The sequence below is a fragment of the Platalea leucorodia genome (genome assembly GCF_965183815.1).
Source record: "Platalea leucorodia genome assembly, chromosome: 3".
NCBI classification, from domain to species: domain Eukaryota; kingdom Metazoa; phylum Chordata; class Aves; order Pelecaniformes; family Threskiornithidae; genus Platalea; species Platalea leucorodia.
The window spans coordinates 26,931,517-26,957,615 of NC_138825.1; the positions used below are offsets into that span (position 1 = coordinate 26,931,517).

Sequence of the window (26,099 nt, forward strand, 5' to 3'; positions counted from 1 at the left end):
TAAACTTGGACTTGCAAGCAGTGCAAAAGCAGGCTTCTTCTAGATGCACTTGCTTCTGTTTTGCTGAAGTAAATTTTTGTAAGATATAAATTTACTTGCTTCTTTCTGCCTCTGAAGAGGTGGTGCCCATTTGAAATCTAACCCTCTTTTCTATGCAGCATTTGATGTGCTTCAGTGGAAGAATATCTGAAATGGGCTGGACTCTTAAAAACTAAAATGCGTGAAGAATTACAAAGAGTCTTCAAGTGTCCCCTGTCTGAGCAAAGACATTCCTGTTGCTTATGGTCTTCAGCAGTGCTGCAGAGAGTGATAAGACACCTTTTTTTTTTTTTTTTTTTTTTCTCTCAGAGGTTTTCTACAGGTGGGGCCAGTGGAATGGCAGCAGCCAAAGGGTTGGCTGTAGGTAATTTTGTACACTGCAAAGTGGTTTGGATAAGCAGTAGCTCTTCTCTGAGTACTTATATTATGGTGAGAGTCCCAAAGGCTGGGCTTCACTTTCAATTTGTGCTGGGGTTCACTTCCCTGGTTTTCTGGGTGCTTGAATGTTTAACAAATTTAATAACATGAATATTTGTGTGGGGTTTTTTTTGTTTTGTTCATTGGACTTTTTTTTTAACACACACCCACCCACCCCTCCCCCATCCCCCCAAAATGTATTAGAGGGCTTTTAGATGTCAAAGACTGATAAATAACCCCAAAATAGTGATTTGGCAGATTCTACTTGCATTTATCTTTGGGACCGGTGCTTCCTACAGAGGTTAAAAAACAGGCAAACAACCCCATCCTAATTTATACAGAGCAAAATTCACTTCAGGGTGGCAGACCTGTGACTGCCCACCACTAGCGAGAGTTTCTCATAACTGTTACTGGTTAAAACCATTTAAAACCATTTATATTTGTGCTGTGCCTCTAGTGTCTCCAGATAGAAACCTTTGCTAAACCAAAACATTGCATAGGACCAGCAGCAGGAAGGAATGAGGGTGTTGGAGTATAGTGGCATATATCCTCCTGAGCCTCCCATTGAAATCTAGCTCCATATTTGTCAAGCAGTATGCACACCTCCACCTCCTCTTCTGTGAAATCCATCTGCATAACTTCAGTTACCTTCAGCAAGGTCAAATCTAAGTATTTTGGATTCATAAAACTGATAATTCCCATTGATCTTGTCAACTTAAAATGTGTTGGCAAGCAAGACCTGCTGTCATCTCCTCAAACATACACAGAACAGTAAGACTTCCCAGTAGTAATCCTTAAATATTTTATCTGGGGTAAATGGAAAGAAGATTTCAAGACTTCCCTGTGTCTTCCCCTTCCTTATACTCACTTTTTGTTCTTCAGAGAGCTCGGAATCAGGTAAACCATATCAACGCTGCTGCAGTACAAGGGTGTGTGCCGAACCTTTTTCCTACTGTGTTGTTCCAGTGTCATAGGATAACCCCTGTGTGTAGCGATTCCACCTTTGGGGACTGAAATTGATTTTCCTTATCTTAGCATGTAAAGATCTGACCTTTAGAAGCATTAGCTGCCAGAGCATAGGAGCACCAGATGCAGAAAACATGAAGGTAACAGCTTTTAAAGTGCTGGAAATGTATTTTAATGTCTATTAGTATTGGCAGAGAGCGGTGAGCTACGTACTGAGTTGGTTTGTTTTCATTCGGTGCACGCTCTCTGCTAGAAGGTAGAGTCTATAGGAAGACTTCTGCTCTTTGTCTTGCATGGTCAAATGTCACAGGCTCCTCTGTGCTCCTAGTTAAAATCTGTGTGGATATAGTGGTTTGCCTAACTCTTTTTGATTGTACCTCATCAGCTGGTTTGCTGATTTGATATTGGACAAACTATTCGGTCTGTGTGGGATAAAGAGAAACAGTCTCATACTGTGTACCTGGGCATGTGTAAAACCCCAAAAGGGGTGACTGTAATGGTCAGCTGTGCTGTTTATATAACTCAAGTCCTGCTATCTGCATCACTGCACATAGGAATTGGTGGAGACACAGCACATGCTTCTATCCTTTTCATTTCCATACTGCTTGACTGTTTATCTTCAGAGCAATACCTGTCTGACTACCATTTGATTGAGACATTATCAAGTAATGCAGAGGTTGTGCTGCTTTGAGGAAACTTGCCCCATTCAGTAAGGGCAGTGAAGATGTTGCCTGAATTGTCAAATCCTGGTTTTTTTATTGTATTTATAAACAAATTCTGTTTTACTCTGTGGAAAGAAAAACTGCGTATTGGAGTTTTATTTAAACAATGTGCTTTTTGTAGTTTTTCAAAACTGCTGACCTCTTTGGTTAAACGATTCAAGGTATGGGGAAAAAACATATTTAGCTAGTGGGTTTGATTTTTATTATAGCCTACTTTTGTTTGATGGGAGGGAAAACTGAAGGAGAGGTCATCAGCATGCTCAGGGGGAGAAGCTGGAATAGACCTTTAACATCTCATTCACTTTGATACTATGAGAGTTTCTGAAGGACCTCAACCAAAGTTAAATAGCATGTTAAATGCTGCTGTTCCTGCTCAGCAAGGGGCTGAACATATCCCTGTTGAAATACACAGGACTGGAAAAGAGGAGAGGGAAAAGACAGTAGTATTTGTGTTACAGATGGGAAATTATAAGGTGTGGAGACAACTACTGTGTGTTAGTCTGAAGACTTGGGTCTTGAATCAGAGCTCTTAAAATTGTCTTGCCTTTAAGGCAACACTGTAAGTACTGTGCTCAGGCCAGGGAAGACTATTAAGAGCTGCATCTGTTAATTCTGGAATTAGCTACATAACTTTGGTACCACGAGACAGGCTGATCTCCTGTGGCTACTGCCAGAAGTTCATTGTAGATTTTCATTTCTTCCCAGTTGTTCACACTGCTTCTCCACCAGCTTTGAAGTGACGTTCCCTTTCCTAGCAGGATTGGTCCTATGCCATTAGGCAAACTCTGGATTCTTTCACTGTTGATTCCAAATCTAACAGAAGCCAATGTGGCTCACGAGTGTTTACTTCTTTGTTTGTGCATTGGCATTATCATTGAACTTCACCACTGAGAGAGCTTGCCAGGACTGAACGCAAAATGTAAATGAAAGTAGATGTATTGTAGAAACACTGGTAAACAGTTTCTGCGTGGCTGTACATCAATGCAGACTGGGGGCATATGAAGAAGTTACTCTTGTTTTGCTGTGAGAGCTCTGAAACATGCTGCAGTTTCACTGCCTGAATAACCCATAGGCTGAATCTGAAAATCACATTTTTCATTAAAATGGCCTTGTTTGTGCCTCTTGCCAGTAGTGATCGTCTGGCTGAGCAGGGACATCCGCTTTGACACCAAGAGTATGAGGGCTGCCTGTATGAGGTTGAAATTCTAGTTTCCGACCTGATTTATAAGTGGTTTATAGTTTAAGCTTTCCTGTTTAATAGTTAAATAAACTGTTTAATGTTTAAAAAGTAAAATTCTTCTGATAATTAAACCAGTATGCAGGAAAAAAGCTGAGCACAACCACATCTCGGCTGAGCCTCTCAGTGTGTTCCCACAGTTCAGTTCCCAGTTCTGCTGTGAATGAGCTTTTGGTTGCAGACCGCTGTGGAAAGCCCATGTAATGCAGCACTGTGAGCACTCACCTCATGATTATTGTATTTTTATATCCACTTGTCTCCTATTCACAAAAGAGACTGACAAAATGGTGGGGAACACACTGCAGGGAAAAATACTGAATAATGTTGGGGAGGCAGATACATGGCCTGGCAGAATTTTCCATCTAATTATTTCTGCTGTTGCTGTGTTACTGCGTAGATCCAAAACTGGAAGATGACTTATGCAGACCATGTGTGCCATCTTGGTTTTATGTTCTGCCCTGGAATACATGCCCTGTTCGTGGCACTCTGACACTCTGGAAATTATAAGGGTACCCAAATAGTGACAGTCATCAAAAACACCTACTTTTAGCTATCAAGGATATCTGGCTCTTTCTTGTTGCCTGTAGGGCACATCACTAAGATCTACACTTGGTTCTAGGTAAAATGGTGTTTTGTTTTCCTTCTTACTATAAATAATGCAGCACAGGAGTGGGAGTCAAGGGAGTCAGAAAGTAAGAACCCTGCTGATGCAAGCTCCTTGCCCTGCAGCAGCCTTCTGCAGGTGATCAGGAAAAGTCTTTCCTCTTGCTGCATTCAGAACATGTTAGAAAAATCTTGCAACAACATATCATACCATAGTCATAAAGAGAAGATGACAGCATGCATCTGACAAATAGCCAGAGTAAGAGGGCGAATTGCATCCTTTCTGTTTCTGTGATTTGTACAGGATCTTCAAAAGCAGGCTAATAAGTTTTTATAGCTGTGAGAGGCAGAGATGAAGCTGAGTATGTAATTCAGCCTCAATGCTATCAAGGTTAATATTATGAGCAGCCCATAGCAGAATGGCTATAGCTTGAAGTAGCAAAACAATACAAAGTGTTTTTGGGGAGGGGAAAAAAATCCCTAAGCAAAAAAACAAGTGCATGTAGATGGAGATCAAAAAGTAAGGCTGTAGATGGAGATCCTGGCTGATTAAAAAGTTGCACTGTTAGTGAAGGGTGCTGAAGACGGTAAAATAAAAAGCAATTAGTCACCAAGGAGTCTGCGTGAAAGCAAGATACGGATTTGATCAGCCTCAGAATAGTTCACATACGAAGATGGGAAAAACAAGTAGGCAAGAGAAATAGAGACAGGCAATTTCAGGAGCTCTTGAGAAACGGTAGTGTAAAGGGTGTTACTGTCTTGAAAATTGCTGTTGGCTGCTTTGTGGCAGTCTCTTCTAAGCTCATTAGCAAGTTAGTGATTTTGCTGGCACAGTTACTTTGCTGAATCTTTTCTTGCATTTAGCATTTTTGTTTGCTCATACTTTATTGGAAGGGGTTGTTCAGGAATGCTAACTCTTTAAAAAAATAATATATTGACCCCTGAATAATTTCTGCCATGCAGGCATGCTCCAGAAGTGGCCATCAGTGATTCCATCTGGATTTCTCTGCTTTTTGAGCAGAGGCCTCCATGCATCATATACCCTGCTGTTTATAGAGGTGGCTGTACATATGGCATGGAATCTCAGCCAGGGTTAGAAACTGCCTGTGCTATGTAGGCACAGTGGGAGCCTTAGGAATTGAACTTCGCTTATGGAAGTTGTCCACGGGTCTTGGAGATGCCCTGGCTTTCTGTGGCCAGAAAAGATTGCGAAGCACAGAGGCTGGGAAACAGCCAGGTGAGGCACTGGTAGCAACAGCCTCTATTATAGTAACATAGTTGGAAAAAAAAAAAAAGCTGCCTTTTCTTGCTTTGCTGAACAGTAACTTGTGAAGTGCCTGAGGTTTCCTTGTGACCCTTTGACAGTCAGGAAGCAGAAGCGGCCCTTGTTGTAACCAACTATTGCATGAAATATACCATGTAGTACTCATGTATAAATACTGAGCAATTCAGGTGAAAGAGAATCTGATCTCTAGCCTAGAGGAGGGTCTTGTGATTGAGAAAGAAAAGAAATAGTCTTCTAAGCTCACCCTTTCTAAAACAGGGTTTCCTGCATGAGTGACAAAAATTATGTGGGGTGCTGTTTATTTTGGCTTTCCCAGATGGTCAAAATCCTGCTGATTTTTACATCTTTTTGGCCCCTGGTATGTAGACCCTTCTCTCCAAACATAGCTCGCAAGGGACACTGAAGAGAAATGTTGCTCATAGCAAGCCAGCCTGAATCCTCTTTGGCTCTTTCTTACATCCGCAAAAGCAATGGTGAGGTTTTTCATCATCATTGAGGCTGTAGGGACAGTGTGAAAACTCATGTAGAAGCTCTCTGCAGGCCCAGGCTTGGTGACCCTGGAGTCTCCTGATTGCCATGTACCTTACAGTTGGAGAAGGAGTCATCTTTTTATGACCAAAATTAAGACTGCAGACTAAAAATTGGTGCCTTCAGGGAGGCCATGTTATGGCATACAGGAGCCAACTGCTTTGTTCTGAGCCCTCCAGTCAGCTTATACTCAAGTATCACTAAAATCAGTGTGGTGACTCCTGTGAAATGAGTGGTAGACACCATCTTATTACGTGGAACTTCATTGCTATCACTAGGGTCTTTTCAGCAGCCTCAGCAGAACTGCCAGAAATATAGAAAGGCAGGGCTGACTGGCAGTTTCTCTCCTCAAGGTGATCTGTGAGGATAGATGTCAAGGAAAATTGACAGCAGCATCTGAAGGGTCATTATCTGGGATCATTTTTTTCTGTGATGTGCAGGCTCTAATCTCTCAAGCAGTTTTCATTATCAGTTTATCTACTGCAGTAATTAGAAAAGCACGTTTTATGCAGGACACCTTATTCCCATCCACAGCTCATGGTCTGGTCCTGATGGCTTGTTCTCTCCTGAATTCAGAGGAGACTTGCTTCATACTCAGAGTGATTGTGAGCAGGCTCAGGACAAGGCAAGCTGAAAGGCAGCTTGCAAGGGATTTCCCTTGCATGGGACGATTTGCAGGCTAGACCAGAGCTCCCTGAGCCTTGCTCTCCAAGCTGCACATAGGGTGATGTAGTGTTAGGGGATGGTGCTCCCTGTTTGCAGAGAAGTATAAGGTCAACCAAACTGGTCATGCTCTTGAGTTGAGACTCTGTATTATGGTCATGGTCTAGGCACAGTTGGCCTGTTGTCAAGTCCTGCACAGAACCAGCAAGACTCTGTTGTGTGCACCCTTTGCGCGTACATGGGACTCTTCTTTCATGAGATTGCAAAGCACTTCGTAAGTTCAAGTATTCACTTTGTAGGTGAAGCCCGGAAATAGTGACTGGTTCCTGAAGATTAAAAAGCTAATCAGAGGCAGAGCAGAGAACTTAACTAACACTCTTGTCAACTGCTTTGTCATTTTTCCTAATAGGTGTTTGCAAAAAAACCCATTGAAGTAACATTTACAGATGGCTGATTTTGAAGTGTAAACATCTAAACTAGCACATTGACTGTTCTGCCTACCATTGACCAACTTTTTGATATGTTTGTTTCCAGGAACACCTGTCTGGTTCTTTGTGAAAATTGCTCCAATTCGAAATGAGCAGGATAAAGTGGTTTTATTTCTTTGCACTTTCAATGACATAACGGCTTTCAAGCAGCCCATTGAGGATGATTCATGTAAAGGTTTGTCTTTTTCACAATTATATATTTATGCTGCTTCTGTTTGTTTGCCCTGGTCTTGAAAGAGCTGAACTCCTTTAAATAGCGAAGCCAAAGAATTAGATGTTAAAATAGCTTGTAGCCATGCCACTGAGGACTGCATTTGTGCAAGGAATGGTTGCTGGTTTCTTAAGCGAGTTGGCTCTGGCCTGCACTGGAAAGGGTCATTGCTAATGAAACTCGCAAGTGCTTCAGGAAGCAGAGTTTACTTAGCAAATAGGTGCTGTTCTTCCTTTTAAATTCATTATTAATCCACACTGGCATAGCCTTCAAGGAGTCACAATGTTGCTAAACAGCCTCTTTGATGTCAGAGGGAACTGAAGAGTCTTGGGCCCTGTACAAATTGTGCGTGACACTGTATGCAAAAACTGAGGAATTAACCCTGTCTGAGTCTAGCAAAGATCTGAATAATTTCATTCTGCCTGGCTTGATGTTTCTTACCATTATTATGGGATTCCTTATATTAAAGTTCTGGACTAGTTTCCTTTAACATATGTGGAGAGATTCCCATCATCTTAAGTTGAATCAGGTTTAAGCTGTCCTGGTGAGTGAAGTAGCATTGCTGTGTTTTGCTATTAACCCTTTGCTGAGTTACACCCTGGAAACCTGGAAGCAAACTCAGCTGTGAGAGCAGCATAAACTCGCACTCAAGTTCAGATCCTGTCAGAAATAGACCTTTTGTACCCATATGGAGAATTACAGAGACTTGCGTCCTCTGGGGTAAAAAAAAGATGTAAGTTCTCCTGTTGTTTGCATTTTTTGTGGTATTTAATAATATTTGTAGTATTAAATTAAACAGGAAACTTACTGTGAAGGTGGACTGATTTACATTTATACTCAAAATGTTATTCTTTAAAAACATAGTTTCTCAAAGTGGAAACACCTGTTACCATGAAAAAGGAAGTGCAACCTTGACAAACATATCCTCTTCGAGGCTATGTGGGTTATTTTTTTTCTCTGTTTAATGCTATTTCTTTCGTTCTTCATTGCTTTAATAAAACTGAAAAATGTATCTTGTCGGAAAGGCTGGGTCTACAGTATTTTTTTCCCCTGCCTAGTGCTCCTCACTGTATCCTGATGAGGACTGACAGCAAAGATAAATCAGCATGATGCAGTAAAGCTGGCTCTTGTTTATTTGTGGGAGTGAAGGCCCTTCCTTCGTTTAGTCAATTGATAAGCAGGACTTTGTCAAGGGTGGTAGCTGTGTCTTTTTCTCTTTGCTTTCACAGAAGTTCCGTAATATGATAGTGGTATGCGCTCTTGTGAAAAGTTTGTCCTTCATTTTCAACACAAGGAAACACTGTAACTCTTGTTTTCAAGAGAAGTAGGTTGAAGGAAGGGAACACTTTTTTTTTTTTTTTTAAACCTCCTTTGGATCTTGAAATCATGCTTTTCTTACAATGATCATGGTAATTCTTAGCAATTCCATATCTAAAGCAATATAAGCACTAAACCTACATATAAGTACACCAGCGTGCAGAGGAGTTAAGATGATAAGCAAAATTTCCTCATCTGGCCCATGGAAACTGGCTAAGTGACTAACAAAAGCTGCAGACAGAAGATCTGGATGTATTATTTAGAGGCCACTGATTCACAGCTCTGTACTCCTTCCCTGAGTGCTATGGCTTTATGTACAGAAGAGTTCATGTATTTAATGAGTCTTCCAAATATTGTTTCTGAATCTCCTAAAATTAATGAAGTTGCACCAGTTTCATGCTGGTAAAGAGTTCTCTGTCGCTGTACACACAAATCAAACATGATATAAATGAAACTGCACATTCTGTTCTAATCCTTAATTTATCCCCTACGCCTGCCTTTCTTCCCTAACATACTTGCTATAGGCTAGCTTTGGAATTTTGTTGCATGCATCTCAGACGGTGATATTGTATCAGTCACTTGATGGCTAGATGAGCAATTTCTTGGAAAAGAAGAGCTGATTTGTCAAACAATTCCAGAATTTTACATGCATGGCCATGTCTTTAATATTAGATCTCATTGTGCAATTGTATACTGTGAGGGGGGGGAAAAGGCAGGTATGGAGTGTCAGACAAGTGTCCGTAGTGGGCTCTAGGATTTATGGAGGGGAAAAACATTTTTGGAAGATCTAAAAAAGGTAAAATTGTATGAGCTTCTTCTAAGAATCATTATGCTTTTACAGACCTGAGCTTTGAAGAGGGCATATTCTTTGCACTGTGTACAACATTACATAGGAATTTTGTAGCATGCTTTTGAAGGATAGCAATTTTCCGAGGAATGTTTCTCGTATTCTAAAACCAAATGAACTCCCAATCTGAAAACCTAAAACTGTGAACTTCAAGATTTATTGTTTAATTGAAACAACTGACAACTGATTACTAAATCAATTCTTTTTCCTTCTTTTGCCTTCAATCAGCTTTTATCAACTACTTTTCTTTTACTGTGTTGATATGTGAAATCAGTTTCCTGTGCATATGACCACTTAAAATGTAATAAGCTGCCTGCAAATGCAGATATTTTATTAACATATGTGCTATTTGCATAGTTGCAGAGTGGCATAGCATGAAGTATTAAAGTTTTTCAAAATGAAAGCCTGTATGTCTATGTAGAGAAAAATGTTATGTAGTACAAAACCACGATCAATTTAAAGAGCAACTAATCTGTCAGGCTAAACCTGCTTAGCTGTGGTATATCTTAGTTTTGTATCACCTGTGGGCAATGTCAAGCATGATTGTTCAGCTGCAAACGGTGTAGTGACTCCTTGAGTGGAAAGCGTTGAGCTCTAATGACAGGTGTTTGACTGGTACACAAAAATGAATAGGCATCTTTTATCCGAAGGTGATCTAGAGGTCTATATCAGAGATATAGAAGGTCCCAGTACCATTTTTCATTCCTATTAATTTATTAATAATATCAGATATTGGAATAGATGAAACAAAAAATATTTCTAAAGTCATGTAAAAAGTAGACTTCTAATTGTATTCTTTTTTAATTGATTCAATTTAGAAGATGTTTATTTCATGACTGCCACAGAAGTTAAGTAAATTTGCTTTTAAATGCAGCAGCTTTAAAAATAGTGCATTCTAAATAAAACAACTTAAAAATAGTGTGTCAGGGATGTTGATGAGATAATATTTTTAAACAGCCTCCTTCCACTCTTCCCCGTATGCTTGCCCCTTTGAAAAATCAGGAAAAAATAGGTTTACTTGAATAGAAGTAGGCAAAATCAAGCTATAGCATAGCTAAATTTGGCTTGTGAAGTGATAGGTCACCTTCTTAGCTGAATTTTAGAGTATATGCTATTTTGGAATTAATGCATTTTGTCTGTATGTCTTTTTTGGTTTGAGGTCTAACACAACAAGTATGAGATGTTTGAGAATAGTGTATAAAGTGGAATGCACCACTTTATGAAAACAATAATTTGTGCAGACAAATAGAATCTGTGCCTGCACTTTGAGTAGCTAGTAAGAAGTTTGCCTGAACGGGTTTTGCATGTATGAATACAATGTGAACGTGTTCAGATGCATCTATGCTGCTTTATAAGAGTTAGAAAATTATGCTTTGGATCCTATTTTTTGCTTTTGATACTTTGTTTTTATACAAAAAGGTGATCAAATTCAATATCACTGAATCATATAGGAGAATGGTTGTTAGCCTCCTACCTATTGTAACCTCCTGTGCTTTGCAGCAACCATCAGTTATCATCTCCTCTGCAGAGAAAACTTTATTTCATTTTGCAGCTAAGCTGTCCTTTGCATCGCAAGCAGGGCTACACAAAAAATACTTCGATTGCCTCCTTCATCTTAATTCAGGGAAAACTCCAAGTGTTTCCTTTTTTTCCTTTTTGTTTCTGGTTTTTTTTTTTTTTTTTTTTTTGTTGCTGTCTAATTTTTTGTTCTGTTTTTAGAGATGTATTTATATGAGCAGAGCCAGTGTTTGAAATATTTTGATTAAGTTATACTCTACTTTCATCTAGATGAAATGTTTTCTTAAAAAAGGAAACAAATGAAGGGGAAGTGGTGAGTATATTAAAAAACTTTGGTATGCTTTCCCAGTCCAGATGGAAAAATAAGACAGTTTTAGTCATGAAGTTTCAGAGGGAAGGAGCATTAAGACTGCAGAGAGGCATGATGGATGTAAGCAGGGATCTTTGATGTGCAAGAAAACAAAGGTGGTTTGAGCGGAGGCAAGAACGGCTGGAATCCTGATTTACTCGCATTTACACAGTTCTGTGTGAACAACAGACCCGTGACCAAATGAGCTTATTCTCTAGCAGGCAATGGCTCCTTGTTCTAACTCTAGGGATTGCGTAAGTCATGGATCAGCAACTTGGTAACAAGGGTTCTGCAACTGCCACAGTTCCTAATGTTTGAATTTGAGTCAGCATCATGAAATTGAGGAGAGTGGTAGGAAACAAATAACTACCTACAAATAAATAATAACTGTTGTTGTGGATTTAGTATCAACAGATCATGCTCACCTCAAAAATAGAGAAAATTGGTTTCTTCAGCTTAAGAGCATTGTTAAATGAAGCTTCATCCCTTAAAGAAGAGAAGTCTTGATGAATTAAACATCACATCACAAAGGTGTATTTCAATGCCACGTTTCCCCATGAAACAAAGCTCAGGGGATACCTTTTGTCCCTGTTGTAGGCATCTTGTCATCCTTGGTGTTTTCAGAAGCAGTTCCTATTCAGCTTTTGCAATGAAATGGTGAAAAACTGAAAGAGCATCATGGAATGCAGGACAGCTGAAATCGGTGCTGTTAATCTTGAAGGCTCTTCATCCTTTTGAAGCTGGAGATGTTTTAGTGCCATCGCATTGCTTTGTCCCTTCATGATGTTTTCTGCAGAACTGAAAAAGGAGACTGAACAACAATAAAAATGGGTTAGAATGAAAGACAGAGGCACAGGCAAGCACAACCATGGGGCTGGCATCCAGCGTTATATTTGGTTCCTGAATTCCAAGTTGTCTTCTCTGCTATGTGAGCTCTTGTCTGTTTGAGGAATATACACACCTATATGAGAATCAGCCAGGGTCATTAGATTTCAATTTAATTTATAATTTCTCTATTTCTAGAGGAAAAGAATGGATGTAGGGATATACCTACTGCTTGTGTGGAAAGAGAACTCCTAATCCATATCATCTGGTCCCCCTGTCCTAGCAGGACTAACATCGATGTATTCTTACACCATTCTGAAACCTCGTTTCTTGTCTTGGAAAGCTCCATCTTCTTCCTGTAATCAGCCCTTAGAATTTAGTGTTTATGTTCTCTCCTGTGGCTCAAGTCCATTATTTGACCTGTCTTCACTGGATAAACATCTGACTTGCTGTAGTCTGTGTCTGTCCTTAGCCTTCTGGAGGAAAAATTACAATAAATTCAACAGGTACTGCTGTCTTTTCAAGCAGTATTAGAGAGGTTATCATTCAATAGGATTAGGACTGGCATTCTCTCTCATTTTCGTTTTCTTTTCCTATGCCACCATCTGCAGGTCTACTATAATTATACTTAGAAGTTCCCACATTTTTATCTTCCTTTTACAAAAAAAAAAAAAAGGCAATACAAGGAGGGAGAGTGTTCTGTCCTAAAGATGAGATTCATACACCTGGGACATTGTGATTCAGTGCCCGGTTTTAGGCATTTCATCACACAATGGCTTGTGTAGCTCCAAACTGAGCTCACGTGTGCTGTACCCAATGTATGGAGAGAGTTAGGGTATATACTCCCACCCTGGCATACTCAGGTCAGCACTGGCTCCAAAAGCCAAGCTAAAAAGCCCTGCCTCTTGACACAGTCTCTTGCCTATACAGTTATATCGTTTTCAGATCAGAGCGTCAAGTATGCGGTAAGAGATCTCATGTTCATGGGAACAGTTCGTTCATGAACCATTTAGGTACCCACAAATGAGATTTGCAACCTGCAGGGCAGGGGAGGTGCTTATAGGGGATGCTGAGGACAGAGGAATGGGTTAAGCTGTACCTTTCAAAAGGAGATGACTCTTGGGAAGAAGGTACCCGGAGGTGCTCAGCATTCATAGCCACAAACCATGCCACAGAGATGTCTGGCAATGCTTTTGTGCAAGAAAGCTCAGGTGAGGTGCTTCCTTTTCCCCCTCTCTCTGTTTATGTCTGAATAGCCCAATTCTTAGAAAACTCGATGACAGGAAGACAATGCACACTCCAAGTTTGTCTTCTGGTTTTGAACCAACTTTTGAATATTCCAGGAAAATGGACAAACCCATTGGTCTGTTTTGAGTTAGTAAAAGGGGCTCTCTGTGTTAGCTGGCGTTAAAAACGTTATGTGTCTGGTAAGGGAGGCAGATTTCGAGTCCCCACGTGAAGCTCGAACTCTGCTCGTCTTGTTTGTTTGTCGCCGGGGCTGCCGTTTGCCAGCGAGCCCGGCGGGGCTGCAGCCGGCGCGGCGGGGCGCGGCGCGGCGCGGCCGGCGCTTCAGCACCACGGCCAGCGCCCGGGGCCGCGGCGCTGCGGCCCCGCCCGCCGCCCCGCCGCCGCCCCCGGGGCACGGGGATATTGTTCAGGTCCTCCTGGAACAAATCCCCCTCGGGCCTCGTCAGGCTGGATGTACATCACTGAAAAATACATCGACGCTGATAGCCTTCTCCCATGCTCCCATAAAACAGGAAGAAAACAGCAGTGCTGGCGTATAAGTTCCGTGAAAGCAAAGTCTTAGGTCAGTGTAAATTGCTGTAGCTGTGTTGGCTTTACAAAGGCTAGTCTGATTTATATCAGCTGAAGATTAGCCATTATGAATGGTTTCTCCCACCTGATCCATTCTTTTAACCTCTACTGGCTTTAGTCAGAAGATAGTAAGGCCTTCAACCCTTAGCCTATCCATTGTAGTTGGATTTCTTCATGTACAGTAGAGAAGGAATACTCATTTATAAATGTATCTTTAAAAAAAAAAAAAAAAAAAAAAAAAAAAACAAACACCACCAAAACCCACCACCTTCACTGGAAGTGTATTGTTTGAAATCAGGTGCTTTGAATCAGGTTTATAACAGATACAAACTGACCTCACTTGAGGTTCTGTCATGTTGATTTATTTCTCTGAGGAATAGTCCTTTAGTATACTTGCTGATCTTACATGGATTTATCAGGAAAGATCTGGCTTCCTGGAATGGAAATCATTCAGTCTGCTTGTTGCTGAATACTGCCCAGAAGTGTTTGCTAATTCTACTCAATTTGGCTATTAAATCACCAGTGACAGACTTGCTTTAAAGTGTGCTTTAAGGCATAAGAAAATCTGTCATTTTATTCTTGATATTGGATGATGAATTTAGTTCTTCCCGTTAATAAATGCATTGTTTTGCATATTCTTAGAAGACAAAATGCTAAACTCTCTTTTCAGGTTTGCCCTGGAAAATCTTGTTCAATACTGGATCTGTGCAATTGATTTATTTTTTGAGCTCATCTCTCAAATTACCAAATATGTTCCTGCAAACTCCATCAAAGTAAGATGTCAAGCAAGGATATGTTCAAAGTACTGGGCAGTATTTTAACCACCCATGTTCCTGTACTTGTCACGGATCACTTGCAGGCTAAACTCCAGACTGGTCTTTAAAAACAGTCACTGTTAATAGTACCATTTCTTTTGGTGATAAAACCATAATGTGGAGGGAACTTTTTCCAGAACCAGGTTCTCATTAAGAATGGAATCTGCAAAGTGCTGAGCGTCCTCAGTTGGAGTAGGAGGTGAGACTGCTCAACAGTTCCCAGGTGGTGCTAACATTTTTCAAGATTGGGACTAAATGCACTGATACTTTCCTTTCAGAATACCAAAAATATCAAGATGTATACTCTGCCTGACTTTCTGTTATGGCAAAGAACTGCTTATAAAGATTATAGGTGTAACTAGCTCTCGTGACTGTCATTCAAGGCCTTCTATTTTGAGGGGTATTTGAAATGCCTGTAAAAAATATTCTGAATTAAAATTCAGCATATGACTTCTCTGGCAGAAGCTGCTAAATGTTTTATTAGAGTTTGAGAAAATCTATTTGTATATTTCCCCCTTTCGTTTAGAGAGGATAAAATTAATGATTTTGTTTTGCTTTGTCTGCTCTGCTTTTTATTATCTTATGTATGTTTCTCTGCTTATGCCAGATCTATGCTTAATATATCTGAGGCCAGACTGACTTCTGTTACGGGCAACTGTAATTTTCATTGTGCGTGATTTTAGTCTTACATCTTCATTAGTCTGAGTGTCTTCTGCAGTGCTATGAGATCCACATCTGGCCATTGGATTTAATAGAACATTATTGTAAAGTGGACATTTATCCTGACAAAAGATGCAGTTCATGTAACAGCACTATTGTAGAGCCATTGAATACAAAGTCACTGCAGTCATGGGTTTTATTACTTTATCACCCTGACACCTATTTTGTGACTTGCTTTTATCTGGTACTTGGTTGAATTATACTCCCTTGTGGTCAGTATTAAAGCAGATTGCTCTGTTTTAACTTTTTTTTTTTTTTTTTAAAGTTATGGGAGGCTTTATGTGGTACACTTGCAGCTTTTTTTGGTAACGTGTATAATCTTGCATGTTTTCTCAAGGTTGGGGAAAGTTTGCTCGCTTGACCCGTGCCCTCACAAGCAGCCGAGGCGTGCTGCAGCAGCTTGCTCCAAGTGTGCAGAAAGGAGAGAACGTTCACAAACATTCGCGACTTGCTGAGGTAACGTTTTATTTCCCTGAGAAACCATTAAGAAATGTTTTTAGCCTTCATGGGTATGTTGTCTCTGCGTGAGCCAGGCACTGTCTGTCCCCCTTGCCCTGGGAATCTGAAGCCTGGTGGCAGGCATGGGAGCTCAGAATACAGCACATGCGCTGTGAAATGTGTCCTATGACAGTGGAATAGAAACAGGTGTCCAAAAGACTTCATGTAACCTAACTGAAGTGTTGTGTTCCATATCTCAGCAAAGTCTTATCATGGCATTATTATTAAAGTAATACCTTCTTGTTTAGTTTCCATTCTTCTGAGGATCTCAATGTTATCAGGATCTTAGACTATTCACTCGTGTAAAATTGAGGTGAGAAAAACTCTGGCTAGTACAGAAGGAAATTCTGGAGAATCCTTGACACGGTTGTTCTCTGCATTCGTTTATGTCTAGTTCTTTTTCAGTGGAATCCCAGTCCTGCTTTACAAACTGATTAAAACATATGATTGAGTTACTGGTTTTATGGACAGAGCAGCTGTAAGATGCCACAAGCAACGCTGCAGACAGATTAGGAAAATGAAACCTTGTGATTTAAGTAGACTCTCAAAGTTTTGAGAAAAGCTCCAGGCAGAGAAGGGTCCTTGAAGTACTTAGGGTTTTAGGGCTTTCACCACAAAGGGGAGAGGCTGTCCCAGGTTTACTGTAGCTGTCTCCTGGGCCAGAAGCAGGGTCTCCCTGGCGTAAAAACAGCTTAAGGGAAGTCTTGATATGGCATTAATGACAGCATGGCCAATACAACATGGCACTTCTGTATCACCTATTGCTGTGAATGCCATGGCAGCAGCTCTGACTCTTGTCAATAATTCCTAATCTTCCTGTGTAGCTGGAGGTGTAAGCCATTGATGGGCTCCATGGGGTCTCTATATAGTTAGTACTCTGTTAATTTTGCCCTGTATATGTCTTAGTTTCCATGCAAAATAAACAACTCCTGCCCAGGCCTGTACTATTATCACATGCGACAATGAAATTCCCACAGACAGGAGCTTACCTATTCAGTATTTAATACAGATGCACTCAAGAATGGAAAACTGATTTCTGTTGGAAGTACAGAAATAACATAGATCATACTAGCATAGGGGAGGGGCAGACATTCACGTGGACACTATACTGTAGGAATACCATGTGTTTATTATGTGTCCACCCTGAGGTAGCCTTAATGTCCTGGAATTTGGAATAGTTTCCTTCCTAATCCTACTCAAGGCTTAGCATCAAATAATCCTTCCTTCTCTTTAGATGTCTACCCTTGAATTTTAGTTCATGCTAAAATGTAGGCAGTAGAATGTAAGGGAAAGGGTCTGAGGGTATTCTGTTTGGCTCAGTGAACCTCAGTCTGGACCTAAGTAACTACGCATTACTGAAACTTCTTGCAAGCTGATGTGCTCAACAAGTCTTTGCAAGTATTCTAACTGCCACAGCCAGTTGATTCATTACAAATAATGAAAGGCAAGCGTGTAGTTTACATGTCTGAAATGAGTTTCTTTAATTGCCAACTGAATATTGCAGTCATTATTTTAAAAAGAAATTAGCCCCAACTGTGATGTTAGGTACCTTGTTGTGTATCTGCCGTAATTCCACTTAAGTCAACAGAACTACACTAGAGAAAAGCAGAGTGCAGATAATCATACAGACAAGCTCACTTTTCTTCTGTTGGAAGACATATGGGTTGCCAGGCTTCTTATTCTGGAAAGATCTCTTGATAATATTGAACATGGGATGTCTAACTCTTCCCTGTTGTATTTTCAATTTTTTTTTTTCTTCATCTCTGCAGTAGCCTATTTGAAATCTTAAGTTCAAATTAAAATTCATCCTTTTTCTTTTCCTACTCACTATGGCATTTCACATCAATCTTGTTTGCTCGAGAAGGCTCTTCATTTATTGGAATATTATTTGTGTTGCTCTTAGTTCTTTATCACTTATATTTTTGAGTATCTGAGGAGCAAGTTGTGTCCTAGAACCTGAGTGGGGCAAGGTGTTGTACAAACACAAAACAGCAGCCTGCCACAAAAGCCTACAATTTCTTTTACTGTTTATGAAATGTTAGTTTAAGAAAGGTGTTAGTGGCAAGCTACTTTGTTTTATCCACAGGCCATGGATAATACAAGCAGTGTCTACTATGCCTCAGTCTCTGACTTTTGCCAGTAGGTGTAGATTTGTTTAGCCTGACTTCTCTAATAGCAGTCATATGAAAACTGCTTAAATTAATTATGCAATTAATGCAAGGTGTTAGGTAACTCTGTGAGTACATTTTGCAATAAGAGTATGAAGTAATTGATACATTTCTGCGGCTTTATCACCAAGGAGCTGATCGTAGGAACCATTCTTCCTGGTCACTGCATAGTACACGTGTCCTCTGCACCTATGGGACACCAGCTGATCTATTCTGTATATTTGCCAGGCAGTTATGGGTAAACAAGATTGTGTCATAATTTAAAAAATGCGATAGTTATGAGAAATAAAAGCAGAAAAATTATAAAGGTGCTTAGCAGCACTGCTTAATAACGGAACTTCTGCCTTTTTTTTTTTAAACCTTGTTTACCAGGGACTTATAACTGCCATTAAAATCAACTTCAAGTTGAGACTTAGCACCTAGCCCTTGGCTTGGGAGCAATTTGTGTGGGTGCCTGTGAAAACAAAAGCAAGGAAGAGTAAGAGAAAGCAAATATGTGCAGTTGAAACCACAAAAGGGAGAGATTAAGCTGAAAATGAATGATTGTTTGTGTGGCTTTTTTTTCCCCAGTCATGCAGTCTTAAAAATAAATAAATCATTGTAACCACTTGTTAATGCACTTTTATGAGTCCTGACTGGTGATACATTGACCATTTTCTTAACAGATCTAGGATAATATTTTTTTTTATTTTGTTATGTTAAAAAAATGAACACAGCCTTGTGGAACCCATGATGAAATTTGTCAGTTCTGCTCTTGAAATAATACTCTTCGGCTTTAGAGAGCTATTAAAACATCATGCATCATTACCACAAATAATAAACACAGATAATACAACTGTAGTGTCTGATGAATCATAAGTAATTGGAATATTACTTTCATTAATAACTTTCTGAAGCAAATATTTCTTTTACTACGGTATAACTGCAAAATAGAGAAAAGTCTTCCAAAACCAGGGCTGTTTCAGTTATTTAGAAAATTATAGTAATGAAATATTTGTTCAGTGCACATGGGTGGAAGCTCAGCATATCGGTTTATACAGTTGTGTACGTTTTCTTCATGATTACTTTTATATTCATCTCTTGAGGTTTTTTTTCCTCTCCAGGAGAAGTACCTTTACAAGCAGTTTGAATCTAGTTAGTTCATATGGGTGGGTAACCACGCCTGATTGCTTCAGCAAATATTGTGTTTCAGGTTGGCACTACTCTCCCTAGAGGCTGGAGTGCAGCAAGAGCACCTCGGAATAGGGCAGAAGGTACTTCTCTTTGCATCTACCTGGCTTTGCTATATGGTGCAGAGTCAGTGGGGCTTATAGCTCTTAATCTCTAGATGACGCAGGGGTGGACTGTGTATGGCCCTTGGTGTGAAAAGTGGAGAGAAGAGCTCTCCTAACTTCCAGTGCAGCAACCTGACAAAACCTAGAGCTTTAGCACTAAGCTCTGTCCACCTCCTTCCATTATTTCTGTACAGCACTGAGTGCTTTTGTTGTACTTAATACTAAAAGCACATCCTTGTTCTCTGAGATAATTAAGCATCCTTATAGGGATTTTTCTCTTCCTTCAATGAAAAGAAGAATTTGGTGCCTTACAAAGCTCTTGGCTGGCAGTCCTGGGGGCTGCAAGACCTTTGCCAATCTGTAAAGCAAGTTGCCTTTCCTGGGAGAGGTAGTGTGAGCTAGGACAGTGCCCTTCTTCCATCTCAAGCTGTGAAATGAGGGTTCATCTCTCTAGCAATGCCAGCAAGATGGAGCGGTTTTACAAGGTGCGCGTTAGTGATGTAGTGAGAAGGAGCCAGGGCTAGAACTTGTCACCCCCCCTGCCCCCAACCCACCCAAACAAAAGACTGGAGACACCCCAGGCTTGCTGCACGTGGCTTTCCTCACCTTGCAAGTGATTGATATCCCTACGTCATTCCTTGATGCCCATCTCCTGCCCTGTCCCTGCCCCTCCTTTTGAGATTCACACCCACACCGCTGGTGCACGTCCTTCCACTGGAGGCCAGCTAAAGCCATGGTCCCTGGTCACTTTAAATAGCCATTGGTAGAGCTTAACCGGAGACTCCAGGTGGTAGTGGAAGTTCAAAAGACTTATTAATAAGGTCCCTAGCCTTTCAGATAGTTTAGAGTACATTTACTTTCTAAATAAAAAGGAAAACAGACATCAATCCTGTTATTTTCCTGTGCTGTAGCCCTTTGAATTTCAAACAAGCTAGAGGAGAGTGCTTTGTATTTGGTGATGGCATTTTAAAACACTGAAGCAGCAAAGTTGTTTATTTTCTTAACAAGTTGAAACTAGAAGTCTGTTTTTCTCTGCATTCAGTTCAGTTTTACCTCCCTGCAGTTCCACTAGCTTTACTGTAATTTTTTTTTTATTTACAGCAAAATAACGGGTACCATAATTTAGCCCCTTCTGTATTGCCAAACAGAGATTGTTCTTGCCTTTGTTCAGGTATATGGGAATACATTAGTACATTTCCCAGTAAATTCAGTTTGGATGATGGAAAATTTCCACAAGTTCTTGGAGTACAAATTGACCAGTGGTGGGCAAAATGGAGTGCATTACACAATTTTCAGCCTAGAACTTATGTATGTATGTATGTAAGAATCAATCTGACAGAACTAACAAAACTAGTTTTTCAGTGTTTCATGATTAGGTTCCTGTGCTGATTAGAATGATTACCAAAATGTTTGACTTTTTCATATAATATCAGAGGCTAAAAAAATAAGCTCTAGGGGACCTGTGATTGCAAAAGAAGCAATTATGTTTTCAGCATGCATTTAAAGGGTGATACAGTCTCCCCACGCTGATAAGATCTCAGCATTAGAACTGAAATCCAGTTAGCTGACTGCAAAATGTTGTTATGTGATAGAAAGTGCTTGGTTTCGTTGATCAGTTATTCCAGTGAGTGAATATTGCAGAGGATGCTCCTTGCCCAGTGAAGCATATTTCAGGCTTAGGATCTTATGTTAGGGCTTCTACTCATGCAAATCCTCATAAAAGCCAGTAGTAGCTCAGCGCTTTCCAGCTGGTTCAGGTACAGCTGTGATGCTCAAAAAGGAGGGCAGGAGGCATTTGCAATATTGATCTTGGGCTAGAACTTTTGTTGAGAAAAGACATCCTAACATTTGTTGCTGGGACTGCAAACAAGCCCTGAAGGGAATGATGCTCTGAGTACACATGCTAACTTAGTACACAACCTGTGCCTCTTCCAGTCACTACCAGTGACTTCTGGGGACTGCGTTGGCTGGCCAGTGCCTCCTGCAGAGAAGAGACTGCTTCTGTCTTTTGCTGCTTCCAGCTCCTCTCACCACAAGGCAACTCTTTTTTTTTTTTTTTTTTTTTTTTTGTGGTATGGAGAACCTTCATGAATCAAGGTCAGAAGTGGCAGAGTACTTAATACTGCAGTGGACATGTTATGAATCCTAGTTTAGTCTGCAAGGGTTCTACTTAGGGGAAACTGTTCCTTTTCCCTCTTTGCTGTCATTCTAGAAACTCGGAGAAACAAAAATACTAAGTCCTCTTATTTTTTTCAAACTGTTGATGCCTCTGTGCTGCAGGTCTTTCTGAGCAGGCCATGCTACGTCTCTTCTGGAGAACATACTGGGCTCAAAGTCAGCAGGCTTGCAGCTCCTATTGTCATTTACACATATGCAAGGGACTGTGATATGACAGTGTCTGACCTCTGTTGTGCACAAGAGTAAGTGATTATGTGAAGTTCAAAGCAGCGGGGAACTTGATCTGAGGCTGTTTCGTCCAAGTACAACTCTTGTAGCTGATTTTTTTCTTTTGTCCCTTTTGGCTTAATTGGTTGGAAAAAAAACCCCACCAGTTCACAAAAAAAAAAAAAAAAAAAAAACCACCAAAAAAAACCCAAACCACTCAGAAAAGCCTGCAGATAAAAATCGGTGTCCAAATAATTGATGTTAAAAAAGCTGAGATAAGGAGCATGAAAGGAAGACATCCTCCTATTATAGGTATGTTGTCTGATCTTTTCCCTGGGAAGGTGGCCATTTAATTTCCTTCTCTGCTCCCTGTTGCTCTGAACTATGATGTAAATAAATGTGAAAAAGGAGCCATGCTCCTAAATAGTTCTCACAGGTTCTATGAGTTTGGCATTAGCAGACACACCTCACTTGAGCAAACCTCCATCTTCCTTTTACTTTTCACCCATAACTCATCCAGAGTAGATTTCATTTTAAAATTTAACTTGTCTTTATTTGGAGACAGGTCCTTCATGTTGGTTTCACCCTCATGTATATCCATAGATGTGAGCAAATGCATTCTTGTAAAAGAAACTTTAGTTCCCCAAATTTAAAGACCTGATCATACTCTTTTTGCACTAGTGGGCAGAACTGGAAAGATGGTAGACTTAAAATGGGCAGTATTGATCGAGAATGCAGTTATGCAAAATACTTGGAGCATGTGCTCAGCTTGAGGCCCGGGGTTTAAAACACATGCTGACAGATCATCTTTTGCTACAGTGCTTTTTTGAATTCAGACCTAACTGCATTGTAACTTGACTGTACACCATCAGATAGCGAAGACACTGATCTTCTCTCAGTGAAAAGTTAAAGTTCAAAATTAGTTTATTGAGGCTAACGATAGTTATCCATGGGCTTTGGTCCTGCACAGCCCAGAGAAGAGGAACAAAGACCCGTGGATTCATGACAGATTGTAGTATAAGACTATTTCAGATACAGTACAGTGAAGACTTTAACAGACAATGTTGAGAAGCAATGTGGTCCAGTGGTCCTGGTGCTGGACTGGAACTCGGAAGTTGCGGTATCGTTCCTGGTTTTGCCATTGATTTCTATTTGCAACTGTCTTCCTGCCCATCATTTATCTGTCTCATCTATTTAGACTGCTGAAGGAGCTGTCTCTTCTCTATATGTCTTGGAGCCCCAGCACATTAGGCTTAGTGTAAAAAAATAATTCATGGCACTAAAAGAAAGAACAACTGTTTTTAGGTTGATGCCGATCTGTTTAACAGAATATTTATCCTGAATTGCTTACCATTTGGTGGAGATAAAAGGAGTTAATGGACATGCATTTTTATCAACTGTTGTACTGACCTTGAGAATCTACAATTAATAACATTAAAAAATTAAACATGTTTTCTTTTTCTCCTGAAATCTCTGTGACTACAGGTACTGCAGCTGGGCTCTGAAATCCTCCCGCAGTACAAACAAGAGGCACCAAAGACTCCGCCGCATATAATTTTGCATTATTGTGTTTTCAAGACTACCTGGGACTGGATCATCTTGATTTTAACCTTCTACACTGCTATTTTGGTCCCTTACAATGTCTCCTTCAAAACCAAACAGAACAATGTGGCGTGGCTAGTAGTCGACAGCATTGTAGATGTCATTTTTCTGGTAGACATTGTGCTTAATTTCCATACCACCTTTGTGGGGCCAGCAGGAGAAGTGATCTCTGACCCAAAGCTGATTCGCATGAATTACTTGAAGACCTGGTTTGTGATCGATCTGCTCTCATGCTTGCCATATGACGTCATCAATGCATTTGAGAATGTCGATGAGGTCAGTATACTATTTCCACTTCCACCCTTTAATTATTACTTAATGGGTGGGGGGAGGGGGAGGGAGAGAAGAAAGAAATGCATGCTTTTAAATATAGTGAATTAGTGTATATATGTCACTAGTAGCTGCCCTCAGTCCATGTAGAAGTTTGCTTATGAGTCCTAGCCAGAATGGTCCATCTTTAACTGCACTGGGAGAGGCTGAGCTTTTTGGTGTCAGAAATCTGTGTTTATTTTCCTTCATTCTACATCGTCAGAGTTCAGAAGCAGACAGCAGAACCTCTGTACAGCACTGAGGAAAACTGCTTCATCTGACTTACCATGAATAGCTTGAACTGGTGTGTCAAGATAGTTTCTTGGGGCAGGGTTCTCTTGCTTTCACTGTTGACTGAACAGGGTATGTCCGCTAATGGCAATTCTTCACGTGAACAATTGGAAAGTATAATACACTTTTCTCAGCTGCTTCTAACACAATATAGCAGGTAGCGGAGGCAGGCAGTGACTCACTCAATCTTCTTAGACCAGCAGAAAGTGTTGGCTATCTGGTGATGTATGCAGCGTTGTTTGGTAACAGTTGTTTTAGAGGAAGGTGAAGCAACCGAAGATGCTGTTTTGATGCTCATTTGGTAATTCCATAATTAGAAGAAAGGATAGGGAGAAACTTGGAAATCTAGACTCCGACCAGGTCACCAGCCAGCAAAAGAACTAACATTCAGACACTTAAAACCACAGTACTACCCTGCTTTAACTGCTTGTTCTCCTACTGGATCAGGCTGCCAAGAAAATGTTCCTAAACTAAATATATTAAGGTTCCATGCCTAAATAGTTCAGAGAGTTAATGAATTGTTAGCAAAATCTTAAAGAGGATTCCAGCAGCCCACTTTTTAATTACGTGTTATAAAATCTGTACCATCAACTAATTATGTGTCGGTATTTATCTGTGACACATACTAAACCTGTAACATACATGCACATCTCATCAGTGCTCTTTATTTAATTTTTAGCCTGTAAAATTTAATTTTTATGAGTTCCTTTAAAATATGCCCATGTTATAAAGGACAACCTAGCTATTAAAAGAAAATTATGCCAACTGAAATATCTGGGTAAAAACATAAAACGGCATTACTTTTGTAAAAATACAGTACACAGGTTTTTAAAAGTATGTAAAGTATTTTGCTCAATGACTTGAGGACAAGTAAGCAAACTATTGGATGCAGTGGAAAAAGCATAATGTTATTTGATATTTAATTCCCTAGAGAGGTTTTCATTTTACATAAAGCTGCAGACTGAAATAACACAAATGAGATCAAGCAAAAAAGCCTTGTGAGACCTGTCCTTAAATATTTGTTTGTCATAAAGAGGCTGCAGATTACTGTGCAGGGCTTTCACATGTTACTTTGCCGTGGCACTGATAAAGCAATGGAAGGAGTGGCCATATGTCAGTTTCTGAGATTTAGCCTGAAAGATTTAAAAAAAAAATAAAATTAAAATTTAAAAAAAAACGGTGAGAGACAAAAAAAAAGGAAGGAAGCTTTTCTCACCCGCCACAGATAGTAACAACCTGCTGATGATTTTGCTGGAGGAACATTTCATAACTGTAGACTGGTGATGTGACCTACAGAACATCCCTGAGGAAAATGCCTATACCAGCGGCTGTGACAACCCTCGAGCTGAGCGCAGGCGCTCTCAGACTTGTGGTAGCAATTCTGCAGAGAAATACATGTTGTGTGAGTTTGAATTTCTCCAGGTTCTCCATCACAGGGTTGCCTTGTAACAATGAGGAGCTGATTGGTACTTCAGTTTTCCTATGGCTCTTTAACAGTCTCCTTAATCAGTATAACAGTGTTAGTTTTAGTTATTCTAGCTATCATGCCCAAGGAAAAGAACATTTTTCTTGATGCTGTCCTTTCAGGACTGTTCGTCTCTATTTCCCCTAGTGGGTTCTGACATTTAGCTGGTATAAATCATTGTAGGGTCATTAGAGCAGAGTTTCCACTGGTGTAAATTGCTGTATTTCTATTAAGGGCTCATAGACTGGTTTACAGGACCTGAGGGGTTTTGCTGGCAATGCGAGCAGAATAACATAGTACACATCAGGTGGGGAGTTAGGCCAGTATATGCTGATCACTGTTTCATGAACTGCCTGTAGAGAGAAAGATAACCTTTTATTAAAGAAGAAAAGAAAAAAAAAAAAAAAAAAAAAAAAAAAGAGCCACGTTCAAGGTGTCTTGAAAGTAGAAAGGCTTTGCCTCATACCTTCTTTTCTGTTGTGTAGAGCATTCTCTTGTGGGTCAACTCCCTTTCCTTCAAACTTGCTGGTTTAAATTTTACCTGTCTCTCACCCTGGATTATACACGATATTACTTCACAGTTGGATGAAGTCAGCTGTGAGGCTGCGCTGCTCAAGTTGTAAGTAGCCAGACTGGATTGTTATCTGTGTGTCACTGATTTTGCTAAAGGGAATTCCCTTGGAGCCATGAAACTGGAGTTAGTAGGTGGCCATGGCTGCTGCAGGGATTTTTTTTTTTT

General features: G+C 40.2%; 1 protein-coding gene across 1 annotated transcript in view; it reads left to right on the plus strand.

Annotated features, from left to right (window-relative positions):
• The window catches only part of KCNH1 (potassium voltage-gated channel subfamily H member 1), a gene marked incomplete at both ends in the record, with an annotated part of 186,301 nt that overhangs the window by 17,317 nt on the left and 142,885 nt on the right, over nucleotides 1-26,099 (plus strand). Inside the window, 3 exons of the mRNA XM_082306005.1 lie at nucleotides 6,995-7,123; nucleotides 15,706-15,824; nucleotides 23,179-23,571. Coding sequence (XP_082162131.1) covers nucleotides 6,995-7,123; nucleotides 15,706-15,824; nucleotides 23,179-23,571 — 641 coding nt within the window. The remainder of the gene's footprint in view (nucleotides 1-6,994; nucleotides 7,124-15,705; nucleotides 15,825-23,178; nucleotides 23,572-26,099) is intronic.